General features: G+C 37.5%; 1 protein-coding gene and 1 pseudogene across 1 annotated transcript in view; both read left to right on the forward strand.

Annotated features, from left to right (window-relative positions):
• Positions 1-14,492, forward strand: part of ARHGAP15 (Rho GTPase activating protein 15) — a 713,811-nt gene that overhangs the window by 91,274 nt on the left and 608,045 nt on the right. Inside the window, exons 4-5 of the mRNA XM_023730171.1 lie at positions 752-820; positions 14,049-14,110. Coding sequence (XP_023585939.1) covers positions 752-820; positions 14,049-14,110 — 131 coding nt within the window. The remainder of the gene's footprint in view (positions 1-751; positions 821-14,048; positions 14,111-14,492) is intronic.
• LOC111820298 (40S ribosomal protein S26-like) lies at positions 7,061-12,731 on the forward strand (annotated as a pseudogene).

A 14,492-nucleotide genomic window follows, 5' to 3' on the forward strand; every position in this document is an offset into this window, starting at 1 on the left:
AAAAAAAAAAAAAAAAGGTATAACGTATCCATTTTTATTATGCTTACAGAGCCTGGTAAAAAATACTAATAATAATAATTCAGATGAAGCAGAGCAGGAACACTTTGTCTCTCCTCCACAATATTGAGGCAGTCGCTGGGAAGACTGGAAGGCTAGGGGTGACTCAATGGCTGGGGTTGGCAATAATCAGGAGGTCTTTTCACTTATCTGTCTGGTGGTTGATGCTGGCTGTCTGCTGAAACCTTAGCTAGTTTGTCAGCTAGAAAACTTATAAGGACTCTCCCTGGGGTCACTCTGTGTAAGGGAATTTGGGTTTCCTCACAGCATGTTGACTGGATTCCAAGGGTGAGCATTCCAAGAGAAGGGGAAAGTACATGGTATTTTTATGATCAAACTCTGAAAATGATATACTGTAATTTCCACCATACTTTTTCACTGAAGCAGCCATAGAGGTCTGCCCAAGTTAAAAAGGAAAGAACATAGACTCATCCCTTGATAGAAGCAGTATCAAGAGAAAAAGCATATGCAATGTGAGATATTGTTACAGCCATCTTTGGGTACACATTTTATTCAGGTTAGCCAATGTCTAACACATTTCCTTCTCATTTTTTATCTACTTTATTTATCGTCTTTGAATGAATCAGAATATGATTATTTTAATATACACTTTTGCTAAATTGAGTTCTTTTAAAAAATCCTTGTTTTTTAGAGGAAAATAATAAAATAGTATCAAATATTAATATTTATACAGATATCTCGGCACAGAAGAAATCATTCACAGCATGTCTTGAAAGATATCATCCCTCCATTGGAACAATTGGTAAGTGATTATTTACTTCAATGTTGTATTATCTATTGCTACATAACAAATTACCCTAAAACTTAGTAGTTTAAAACCACACATATTATTATCTCATGTTTCTGTGAATCAGGAATCTGGGCATAGCTTAGCATGATCCTCTCACTCAGAGTCTCTTTAAAGGCTGCAATCAAAGTGTCAGCCAGAACCGAGGTTACATCTGAAGGCTTGAATGAGGAAGGATCTGCTTCCAAGCTCACTTATGTGGTTGTTGGCAGGAGTCAGTTTCTTGAAGGTTGTCAGCCAGAGGCTGTCCTCAATTCTTTGCTGGATGCTGGCCAGAGGCCACCCTCAGTTCCTTGCCATGTGGGCCTACTCAACATGGCAGCTTACTTCATTAAAGTGTGCAAGCTGAGAAGGCAATAGAGTGTGTCTGCTAGCAAGACCAAAATCACAGTCTCTTTTAATCTATCATGGAAGTGGTACCCAGAAATTTTGCCACATTTTATTGGTAAGAATCCAGTCACTAAATTCAACCCAAACTCAAAGAGAGAAGATTATATAAGGGTATGAATAGCAGAAAGGGGGAATCATTGGGGGCTTACAACAAATACTGACACAGGGTTTTTTGTTGTTTGGTTAGTTAAGTAATAATTAATCATTTATTCTAAGTTCCTGACAATAGGGATTTTTTTTCACTTTTGTTTGTTGCTGTATCCTGATGACTAGAACAATGCCTAATGATTATAAATATTGTAAATAACATGATTGAATGAAATATTAGAGTTGTCAAAAACACATAAGCACCAACTTTTCTGATATATTCTGATACTTCTTTCTTTAAATGACCTCTTTTTAATAAATGTGATGCTCTTTGCGCCATCCTCATTCAGCTTGTCCCTCCTGCTATATTTCACATTGGTCGTCATGCTTCTAGTACCTCCAGTTTATAGGATATTTACCATGATGACTTTACCTCTCCTGCTGTTCCATCCCTGTTATCTTTGGGTTTTTTCATCTTCAACACCAAAAATATTCCTTTACTTCTTTCCATTCTTTTCCTTTACTTTGCATGTTCTAGGTCCCTCATTCCCCCTCTAGCTATTGCTCTGTTACTGCTTCACTTTATAATAAATATTTCTCAAAAGAATTTTCTAACTTTACTGTCTGTAATGTTTTCCCCTCCATTTCTCACTTGAACCCACACCATTTAGGGTCTTATCCCAACCACAAAAGCAGAAAAACATTCAAGGTCCTACAGGTAGCCAGTTACCTTTCTGACCTTACCTCCTTGATTCTTCTGGCTCATTCTTTTCCAGCCAAGCTGGCCTCTATACTTTCTCCCCTGTGCCATTCCATCTACTTTTTCCTCTGCCTGGAACAGAATAATTCCTTCTATGCCCAGAAATTTTTTAAGTCTCATTCCTTCATTTGCTTCACATCTCTGTTCAAATACCACCTTTTTAGATAGGTGAGATTAGCTGCTAACCAAAAGTTCGGCAGTTCAAATCCACCAGCAACTCCTTGGAAACCCTATAGGGCAGTTCTACTCTGTCCTATAGAGTCGCTGTGAGTCAGAATTGACTCTACAGCAATGAGTTTGGTTTGTTTGGGTCTCTGATCTCCTTTCCAAAAAAAAAGTACCCTTCCTATCCACAGTCCTTCCCTCTTATCCTAATTTATTTTTCTCCGTAGAACTTACCACCATACGGCATAGTGTACAATTTCTTTTTATTTGCCATCTCTCTTCTTCCACTAGAATGTTAGTTCTGTGAGAGCAGGAGCATTGTCTCCTGCATTCATTACTCTATTCCTAGGGATGAGAACAGTTGGTAGAATATGGTTAAGATCTCATAAATATGTGTTGAATGAATAAATGAATGAAACAATAATGGTTTTATCTTTACTCCCTATCTTATAATACACAAATCTATACTTTCAATCTTAGTCTCTCTCTGTTGTCTAACACATATCTTCAGGTGTTAATTAGGCACTTGTTCTAGCATGTCTCAGTGTCATCATGGAAGTGAAATCTCCAAAACTGAACTCATCATCAGCTTCTTCCCCAAACTGATCCCTCTGCATTGAGTCCATCTCTCTTAGAAGCCAAGATAACCTAGGCCTAGACCACATTCTCTGTGGATCCTTTTTGTTTTCTGTCTCTCCAACCCTTCACATACAGTAACCATTTTCTGAAGTTGTTTCTCCACAATGGTGTGGTGCCCTCACCCTTCTCCGTGGGAACATGTACATCCTCATCTGGGCCTTCAAATGCTTTTGATCTTACCTTCCAGACTACACTGTGATCCTCCAACTGATCCTGTACAGTGATTCCAGACCAACTTTCTTTAAACAATACCTTCATTGTTTCATTCTCTTGTCCATACTTTGAATGGTTTCCTGTTTACTATAGCATCAAGTCCATAGAACTCTTTCATAGTCCCTAATTTACTTATTATCTACTCCCAAATATATACCCTTAAGCCAGAAATATTAACATGAGTAAGACATAGCTTTTACCCTGAAGAAGCTTGGATTTTTGTAGCAATTATACTCTCTTCATTTCAGTACATGCTCATACATTGTTTTGTGTTGTTCAACTCTTATTTCACAGTTATACTGTAAATGCCCTGAAGTTAGAGACCATGACTTGTATTTCTTTTACATATCTTACTTTCCCTTGCATTGCTCTTGGCACTCAGTGTTTGTTCAGAGAAGCCATGTTTGTCAAATGATGCAATGATAATATAATAAAGGTTTATTAAAATAATGCTGGTAGCTACAAATATTAATAAATATAAGCCTGTTGTTTACACTAAAGTCAATTTTTTCAACTTAACTATATATAACAATGTCTTATTTTTCAAAATTAATTATTCAGGTCTCATTTTCTAGCACTTTCTCTGGGGAATATTTCTCTGATTCACCAAATTTGAATTAGGTAGAACTTCTCTGATGTCCCGCCCAACAGCAGCGAGGTCTTGTCTCTATCCTGGTCCAATCACACTGTAATTGACTGTTTACTTCCTATCTCTCTTTCTGAATTGTAAGCTATTTGAAGGGAAAAATATGCCTCATTTGCTGTTTTATTATTAGGTACATTGTAGCTGTCTGATGAATAATAAAGTAATTGTGTTCTGTTTCCATAAATTTGGAGTCAGCCCTTGACTCGTGGTGACAGAGTAGAACTTCTCTATAAGGTTTTCTTGGATGTAATCTTTACTGGAGTAGATTGACAAGACTTTTTTTTCCATGGAGCTATTGGGTGGGTTCAAACCACCAACTTATGGTTAGCAACCCATAAAATACATATAAATAATCATAAATAGCTGTGTTCTATAAATATAGCACATGTGAATGTTTGTTCTGAAGTATCTGATAAACATAACTAAAGTTTGAGAATAAAGTTATATACATATATGTATACAGCATACATATATGTATGTATATACATATATATGGAATTGTAGTTGAACAGTGCCTAAAGTTGTCCCAAAATTTTTAAAATAAAACATACAGATGAATTTTTTAAATTCAGATTATGGTTATTATTTAACTTTAATCAATAACTATAAATTTCATTTTAATAATGTATATGTGTTCTTGCTATATTTCATAGCCTAATATCAGAAACAAATAGAATATCCAGAAATAGTTTTCTCAATTTACCCTCTTCTCACTATGGTGATTTGTTGATTTGCTTGTGTGTAGCCCGCTGTCTTGACTGTACAGCCTCAATTCTTAACAAATGAAACTCATTTTGAATGTCTCATGTTATGGTTAATATACTGCTGTTGTTAGTTGCCACTGAGTTGATATCTGTGTGCTCAATGCTCTATTTGAGGTCAGAAAACTTTAGCAAGGTGACATTAGGAAACAACACTAAATAAAAGCAAAACCAATAATTTGTTAAACTCTCTAGCTTGCAACATCTCTAAGTCTTTTTCTCTGTTTATGTGTGCATCTCTCTGTTGTTGCTCTTTCTGACACACACACATAGAAAGCGAGAGAGCAAGCCACTAGCTCTATAAATTTTTGGAACTACCAATCAATTTACTTCTTATTTCTGACTCAGGATTCCCTGGGTCCTTTCTTTGAGTATTTATTTATCTTACTGTGTCTTGTGAACACAGGTAATGTTCAACTTTTATCCATTAGTCTATATTTGAATTGAATTTCTTATTAATGTTATATTAAAAACAGAAATGCTTATCTTTCCCCTACAACTCTTATTTATGACTTTCACCATTAAAGTGGGCAATGCCAAAATAACCACCAATTACCCCAAACACACTTCTGGTTAATTTTTAATTTTCTGTTGTCATTTACACCCACTATTAAAATTATTTCCGGAACCTATATTTTTTTTCTTCACATCTGACTAATCCGACCTTAGGTTCTTTTTACCTAGACTTCCTCACCTGTTTTCTCCACAACTTTGACATGCTACAGCCCTTACTCCCATCATACCTCAGTGTTGTTTTCAGAGGCATTCATAGATTCATGCAGTACATTCTCTTGGCAGTGCCTACCAGGATGAGCTACCATATATGATATAATATGCACTGAAACACTTTAGAAAATAATAAAATCCTTTAAGTTGGTATATTACTAATGATTGTGTTGGTATATTACTAATTATTTTCAGCATATGAATTCTCAAGCCTATTTATTTCCAATATTTTCTGCAATGTATATTTTTTATGTATGTATTATATTTTATATTTTATGTATATATTTTATATATATAAATATATATATTATGCGATACATATATGCAATATATAATTTCCTTTATCTTTCATATTCAGGACTCTCCTGAAAATTTTCAGAAATCATGAGAGACTTTGACTTTAGATATAACTGGTAAAATATACTCTATTATATCACTCTCTTTGTTGAAAAATAATTTACAAAAGTGAAATCCCCCATTGCAGATGCTCCAATAGATACTACTGCCATTTAGTAGCCATGATTTACCACTTAACTGTTCCCTTTAATAAAGTAGATTATTATTAACATGACTAAACAGAAGAATCATTCATTTCTCTCGAATATTGGCAAAAACACATTCCTTAATGGAGTCGAAAATCTCATTGGGAAAACTACCTAGTTCAAAACAATGTGTGTACTGTTTAATGAGAAGCTGGTTTGTTCTGTAAACCTTTATCTGAGGTACAGTTAAAAAAAAACACTACGTAGTTCAGTGATAGGTGAAGTTATCTATGCCACATAGTATACAAATTCATATGCTCTCAGTGAGATTTAGAGACCTAAATTATTTTCTGAGATTCAGTGTGGTTGCTTAACGAGTGCTATTATATGTTGAAGATATCATACATCCAATATCAAATATACTAATAAGCATTTTGTTTCCTGATCTCGTATATTCCATATTATAACTGTTCAGGAGCCTAACTATTTTCAGGACGCTTTCCCTTTGTTCCCTTAAAGCAATGTTCAGAAAAATAACCCTGCTTATAACATGTTAAATCTTTATCTTCTTTATTTTTATCAAAAGAGTATCAGACATGTCTATGGATAACCCTGCAGGAGTCAAAAGCCTGTGGCACGTTTTAGGGAATCATCTGCTACCTCCTGAGCTCCGAGGATTTCGCGGACAGAGCTCAGGAAGTTTCCATGGCTTAGGGGCAAAGCAGACTTTTGCAGATAAACCTTAAGCCACAGATTCTACCTTTCAGAGCCAGCTATCATTTTGTGGATTAATTAATACTTGTGAGGGCTTCGAAGATGAAAGACATTGTGAGCATACAGTGTTTTCTTATTTTAAAACAAAGAACAGCCACTTTGGGAAAATAATTCTATTGATCAGGCTGTGCTTTCCTTAAATTGCAAAAATTTCCAAAAACTCTGCAGTCTCTCAAAATTCTATTTTAGTATGATCTAATTAGGTTTTCTGAAATAAAGTTCTCCCAAATCTTGAAGCTGATAGTATGTTAATGCTGTTGTTGTTAGGTGCCCTCGAATCAGTTCCAACTCTTAGCGACCCTGTGTACAGCAGAATGAAACACTGCCCGGTCCTGCGCCATCCTCACAATCGCTGTTTTACTTGAGCACATTGTTGCAGCCACTGTGTCAATGCATCTCGTTGAGGGTCTTCCCCTTTGTTGCTGACCCCCTACTTTACCAAGCAGGATGTCCTTCTCCAGGGACTGATCCCTCCTGATAACACATCCAAAGTATGGGAGACGTACTCTCACCATCCTTGCTTCTAAGAAGCATTCTGGCTGTACTTCTTCCAAGACAGATTGGTTAGTTCTTTTGGCAGTCTAATTCAATGTTCTTATATATTTTATGTTAATAAGAATTTATACATTTAAATAATTCCCATAGAAGCTGTCTAAAGTGTTCATTGTTTATGTGCCCTTCCTTTTCTGAAGCAGGAGTTTGTTTATGAATTCAAGTAATTGTTGAAGCCATACTTGTGCTAGCACTGTGCTGGGTTTGGGGTATGCAATGATATGTGAAATAGGCATGTCCTTTCCCTCTAGGAGCTTTCAGCCTAGCGATGAAGGGAGATATTAATCAAATAAAGCACACATAACTCTGTAAATTCAAGTTATAAAACGTGTTATAAAGAAGGACACGTTTCTATGAAAGAGAAAGAAGCTACCTTATTTTAAGTAATTGTGAAAGCACTCTTTGAAAGGGGCATTTAAGTTGAGATTTGCAGGATAGATGGGAGTTAGCCAAGTAAAGGACTGAAAGAGGAATATTCCAAGCAGAAGGCAAAACAAGTGCAAAGGCCTGGAGGTAGAAACAAAGTTGCTACATTTACAAAACTACAAGAAGACCATAGAGTGTAGAATATACTGAAAGTGGAAAATGAGGCAGAAGCCATGGTTGAAAGGGAGGCAGTGCTCAGATCACCAGGAGTCTTGAGTTATCATACAGAATCTAAAGTCATTGAAACATAAAAACCAGTTACAACACATTCTCCCATCCGGGCTCACATTTGAAGTTCACTTAAGTCTAGAGTAGGAAAAAAAAAAAAAAAAATACACCCACAACAGCAACAACAAAAAGCTTTTAACATTGAGCCATTCTCACTGAACTCCAGTGTCCGGTAAAGAAAGAGCAATATATTTAAATTTAGATGAAAGACACAAAGAAATAGAATTAGGGAAGAAGAGAGAAATGGAGGAAGAAGGAGAGGCGGGACCCTTAAGGCCTCGAGAAGAGTGAAGAAAGTTACTGAGATATGAAGATGTGCCCTCATCAGTCCATCTCCCAAACAGAACCTGAGTTTCTTGGAAGTAACCAAATGGAACTCACAGTTGCAAGAGGAAAGGCTCAGAAAAAAGGCTTATGGGGGTTCTAAGAACATAAAATAGCTTTTCCAAAATGACATTTTGATGAGTTAGGGGCAAATAAATCAAAGACACGTGCACAAAATTTCCCTTGAAATACACAGGGATTTAAAAATGATGGGGAAACGCACTTGGCAAAACATAACGTGCTTTGCCAAACCCAACATTTGAAATATGGTTCAAGACATTTAGCCAATCCCCAAAGCTCAACGTATTTTCTCTTTCTGAAAGAGAGAAAGAGGGAGAATATCCATAAAAGCTTTGCACAACATGTATATATGAAGAAGCCCTGGTGGGGCAGTGGTTAAGCTCTCGGCTGCTAACCAAAAGGTCAGCAGGCAGTTCAAATCCACCAGCCGCTCCATGGGAGAAAAATGTGGCAGTCTACTTTCGTAAAGATTACAGCCTCGCTCTCTCGGGTCCTCGCTTCCAAGATGACTAAGAAAAGGAGGAACAACGGTGGTGCCAAAAAGGGCCACGGCCATGTGCAGCCTGTTCGCTGCACGAACTGCGCCCACTGCGTGCCCAAAGACAAGGCCATTAAGAAGTTTGTAATTCGAAACATAGTAGAGGCCGCAGCTGTCAGGGACATTTCCGAAGCGAGTGTCTGCAACGCATACGTGCTTCCCAAGCTGTAGGTGAAACTACATTATTGCGTGAGTTGTGCCATTCACGGCAAGGTGGTCAGGAACGGTTCCCTCGAAGTCCGGAGAGACAGAACCCCCTCCCACCCCCACCCCGATTTAGACCTGCAGGTGCTGCTCCACGACCTCCACCAAAGCCCATGTAAGGATTTGAGTCCTTAAAGGCTGAAGAGAAACAAACCTGAAAGAAAATAAAATAAAATTATGCTTTAAAAAAAAAGAAAAAAGATTACAGCCTTGGAAACCCTATGGGGCAGTCCTACTCTGTCACACGGGGTCACTGTGAGTCAGAAATCGACTGGACAGCAATGAGTTATGGGTATACATACATGTACATATACATACACATACATATATATATATATATATATAAGGGTACAAATAGGTTATAATGAGCAAACCATGCCTAACTCTGGGGCTTAAATGTTCTCTTCTCCTGAGTTGGCCATAGCCTCGAACTTAGGCTGATAAGCATTGCTGTCTGGGTATCCTACTGCCATTTGTTCTTCTCCTCTGTATCTCAGCAAGGTTGTGTCTGATGGACACTTCCTCAATGCTGGCAGACTGGCTGGCAGCCAATCTAGACAAATTACTATCTTTCCTGCCGCTTAAGGTTAAATAGGGTTTCTAGGGGACATTGGACAAATAGCTCAAGAACCCAGACTTAACATCTAAAAATTGATGTTCTTAAGTATGCGTAGTTTAGGGACTACTACTGCTTTAAAGAACTTCAGTCTGCCCTGGATCTTGGTATGTAGAATCCTAAATTTAGATATAAAACTATATTGAAATTTTGTAAATTATTAGAGAAAAAAATCATCCGAGCCCTGGATGACCAACCTACTCAACTATACTTTATAGATTATTGTTCCTTCAGACCATGAGATTAGCATAAAGTAGAATTAATTAATTAGCATAATTAATAAAGTACCATATATAAACTCACATAAAAAATACATAGCAATCTTCTGTTTGCTCTAATACTTCTTTCAGCTCACTATGAGTTTCCCAGAATAACTGGTTTCTAGTACCTTGAACATGGTAAGGTTTTCAAAGTATGATGACAAGGAATAATAAGGTAATTAATCGTACCTCGTGGAAGCTTTGCTTGCTAGCATGGGATGTAAAAGGATGCGATGATTTCAATGTACGCAGCCTTGTTGGAGCTTTCTAACCAGGGCAAGAACCGGCCTGAGTCCCTGAGATGGCTAGAGGGGATGTGGTATCCAGTCACTTAAAAAGAGGAACAGGAGTATCTTGATTGTGAGCTTGCAAGAGTGCAAGCCTCAGTAAAGATCATGGCTGTCCTATTAATCTTTGCAGTTCCATGCAAGCAAAGTAGCTTGCATTTTGGGGACTGTGGGGACTTACTTGTTGAAAATTTATTGAAAGAATGAATGAATGGACATCATGTACAAGAGACAATGGAAAGAAATGAATTCCTGTTCCCAGAAGTGGAAATACGTATGAGACTAGTACCCGTATATAACTACATGTAGAAATGCATATGAAGTCCCTGGGTGGTGCAAAGTGTTCAGCGCACAACTAGTAGCTGGAAGGTTGGCATTTGGAACCTTCCAGAGACGCCTCAGAAGATCCAAAAGATCACGGCCTTGAAAACCTTATGGAGCAGTTCTGCTCTGCGTACATGGGATCACCATGAGTCAAAATCAACTGCGTGGCAGTAACAACAACAACAAAAAGAGCATATGTACATATGTAAATAAATGCAGGACAGCAGTAAGTAATAGTACATAGCAGAGGAGTTCAAGAGCTTCTTCTAATGACCTGAAAGGCAGCTTGAGCTCTGGAAGGTGAGATGAGAGAGAAGGACTAAAGTGTTCCTTGGCTCTTCTTCCCTTCTACTCCTGGGACAACTGTTTAGTCACAACTGGTACCTCTACTGCATTAACTCAGAACTGTGGGAACAGGCTTAGCCTGTTTGATGGTAGCACCTCGCGGTTTATAGTGTTCTAACATGAGAAATCCATCCACTGACCTGAATCTCAGCTATCTTGGGAAAGCTCCAGTAGTTTCCAGGGGAATACTACTTATAGACTCAAGGAGAAAGAATATTGTGGGCTACATCTCAAGCCTGCTTGTGGTGATTTCTCCCTGTAAGAGTCTTTGCTTTTTTCCTTTCTCCTTTTAGAGAAATCGCCATCAGTAATACATCATTGTGGGTACCAGATGTCCACACACTAATCTTTCAGCAACTATTTTTGGAAAAAAAAAAAAACCAGTATGCTTAGCTGAGAATTCACACATCCATTTTTGTGATGGGTTGAGAGGTTTTGTACCTTTTCGGTAGATCAATTCAGATTTTTGTTACCTTTTTTTTTTGATTAGGAGAAAATTTAAATAAAGCAAGAAATTTCATTTGTAGTTCCAAAACACAGTTTCTCAATGTACATACCTAAAGAAAGGGACCTCCTCTGCAATGCTAATTGCTACTGAAAATATCTTTCTTCCAAATATTTGTAGAAACCAGTGATGCTCAAAGTTAAATACTACACTTATTATATGAGATTTTGGGGGTAGACAAATAAGATTCCCTGGCACCATGAAAAAGGGACACTATATGTAGAATAAAGGGTGGAAAAAGAAAACAAATTGGATGTATCCAAATGCAAAAAGTCACAACTGAACACCTTGCTTCTAAAAATTATCCAAGAATGCTTCCTTACACTCTTTCAGACTTGTGGAGAATATGCTGAAGGAAAATATGTTTTTTCTGGAAATGTAGACATGTGAAAAATACTTTGCTATTATTTCCATAAGTCATTTTCATTATTATCCTCATTATTCAATCAAAAATATATTCATCAAGTATAGTTTGAAAACTTAGTACTGTACCATGTATGAGGAATATACAATTAACAAGCCAAGAAGATCTCACTTATATTAAAGTCAGCCTTTTAAATAGGCAATTGTTTGACCTGTGAAATTATACTGGGTTGGCACAACTCATTTACTCCCAAATATCTCTTCCTTTCGCCTGTAACATTACAGATGATTTTTTTTTTTTTTTTGGCTTGATCCAATTTCCTATAAAGATTTAAACATCCATTCATTCATCCACTCATTTGCTCAAACAATATTTCTTATTGTGACTATTGGTGCCAGCAAGTACTCTAGATGCTGGGACTCCAGGTGTGAAAGGCATAGTCCTTTGCCTTTAAGGAGCTCACAGCAGTGCAGGTACAGGAGCAATCAAATAAGCAGACAATTACAATACAATCTGATAAGTGCTTTAATAGCAGTAATGACAGAAGGCAAAGGGAGATTCAAGACACGGGCACTTCAAGGTGATTGCAGAGGAATCATGGAAGGACTCTCCGATAAAAGATGTACAAATTGAGATTTAAAGTAGATTTAGAAGTTTGTGGGATGAAGAGATGGCATGGCAGAGGGAGAGTATGACAATCAGGAGGAAAGCATGTGGAGTGACACGGGGGGATTGTGGTCCTCTCTTATTAGCCAGATGACTTCTTAAAGCTTTTAACAGATACATGGGGGCAGTGCTGGCAACTCAGTAAGAGTGAAAAGATGGGACACAGGTTAAGGACTTGGGATGGCGGTATGGGGCAGATGAATCAAACCCGTTGCCGTCAAGTTGATTCTGATTCATAGTGACCCTATAGGACAGAGTAGAACTGCCCCATAGGGTTTCCAAGGAGCAACTGGAGAATTCGAACTGCCGACCTTTTGGTTAGCAACCACTGTGCCACCAGGGCCACAGTGGGGCAGATAGGGTGGTAAAAATAGAACACTAAGAAATTAAATCACCAATTATAGACTTTCTGGAAGCCAATACATCACAATTCATGTTGTCTATTTATTATATTTTGAATCCCACAAAAACGTTTGCTGCTGAATCTCATTTAAGAAACTTACAGTTGCATTAAAAATAAAAACTAATAAATACAAACAGGACAGGAATCAAATCCCCATCAAGGAATAAGATAATGAGATAATGCTACTGCAGTGTATCTTGATAACTGAATGAAGTGCATGAAACATTGCTGTTTCAAATGCCCTTCACGGTTCAATTGGCTCAGTTACCTGGTTCCATTGAATTCTTTCTGCTCTGTCTCCAGTGGTACACAGGGAAGTAGGGATGTGGGATGAAAAGGAAAAACATCTCAAGGATGATAGGTAAAATTAAGGAAGGGATTAAATTCATCTTTATAAAATCATTTTTGTAAGCAAGTAACCTCAGTGTCAATGCTGCTGAGATGGCTTATGTACAACTAAACACCTTATGGGATTTGGTTCTTTGGTTTGGAAGTTTAGCGTTGTGGTTTCATGGGACATCTCAGTTAATTGGCTTAATAATGTGTTTAGTGCTTCTGTTCCACCTCCTAGCTCATTGCGTGGTTCCTGGGGTCTTAAAAGCTTTTAAGCGGCCATCCAAGGCACAACAATCAGTATCTATTTGCCTGGAGCAACAGAGGAAGAAGGAGAGTGAGGAATAGCAGGAGGAAATGAGTGTGTGGCTAGCTGCCTCCATGAACAACTGCCTTCTTTGCCATGAGACCAGAAGAACTAAATGGTGCTCATCTACCATTACTGAACTCAAAAGGGGGAAACTGAAGAACAGAATTTCAAATTATCATAGCATTCAGATTTTCTGGAGCCATGGAGACTAGATGAACCCCCAAAACTATTGACCTGAGATAATCTTTAAACTTTAAACCAAAAATATCCCCTGAAGTCTTCTTAAAACTAAACAATAGTTTAGCTTAACTAGTAAAGAATGTCTGCCTTGAGCATTATGCTCTTTTAAGATCTATCTGTATGAAATAAAATTGACAACAGCAACTCGAAAGATTAGATAGGAACCTCAGGGGGCAGTGAGTTTATGTTAATGGGAAGGAACAACTCTGAAAGAGGGTGAGAATGGTTGCACAACTCAAAGAATGTAATCAATATTACTGAATTGTACATGTAGAAACTTTTGATGTATGTTTCGCTGTGTGTTTTCTTGATAATAACTACAACCAAAAAATAAATTATAAAAAAATGAGTAAAGGTGTATCACTATCTAACAAATCATTCACTTTCCTCTTCATAATCTGTCTTTTGGAAATTTAACTGCTTGTAATGACTATGATCTTGCAGGCACTTCCCATAAGCTATCTATGCATTATGAATGAAGTTCTATGACTGGAAACTTCCATCACTGCAATGACTCTTGGAATGCATAGGTTCATCCAGACTATTAATGCATGGGAGTTTGTCACAGTATTAACATATGCATTCTTCTTGCAGATGGTTGAAAAAGAAGGCTATCTTCAAAAAGCTAAAATTGCCGATGGAGGAAAGAAACTAAGGTAATAAAAATTCTTTAATTCAGTTTTATGTAACTATGCTAGTTGCTCACATCCTCAGTTTGTGTCACTGCCCTTGTTCGAGTAGCAAGATCCTAAGGTACCAAACCAAAAGCCCATTTGCCACCAAGGAGATACCCACTCATAGTGACACTACAGGACAGAGTAGAACTGCCCCACATGGTTTCCAAGGAATATGGTGGATTCAAACTGCCAACTTTTGGTTAGCAGCCATAGCTCTTAACCACTGTGCCACCAGAGCTCCACCCTAAGGTACAGGACTATAATATTCCCCCTTGTTATCTCTATGATCAACATTTTTTTTAATCAGAATTATAGTTTTCAAAGAAAGTTCTACATTCTATACTGCACAGAACATATAAAT

The sequence above is a fragment of the Trichechus manatus genome, unplaced genomic scaffold (assembly GCF_000243295.1).
Source record: "Trichechus manatus latirostris isolate Lorelei unplaced genomic scaffold, TriManLat1.0 scaffold00033, whole genome shotgun sequence".
Taxonomy (NCBI): Eukaryota; Metazoa; Chordata; class Mammalia; order Sirenia; family Trichechidae; genus Trichechus; species Trichechus manatus.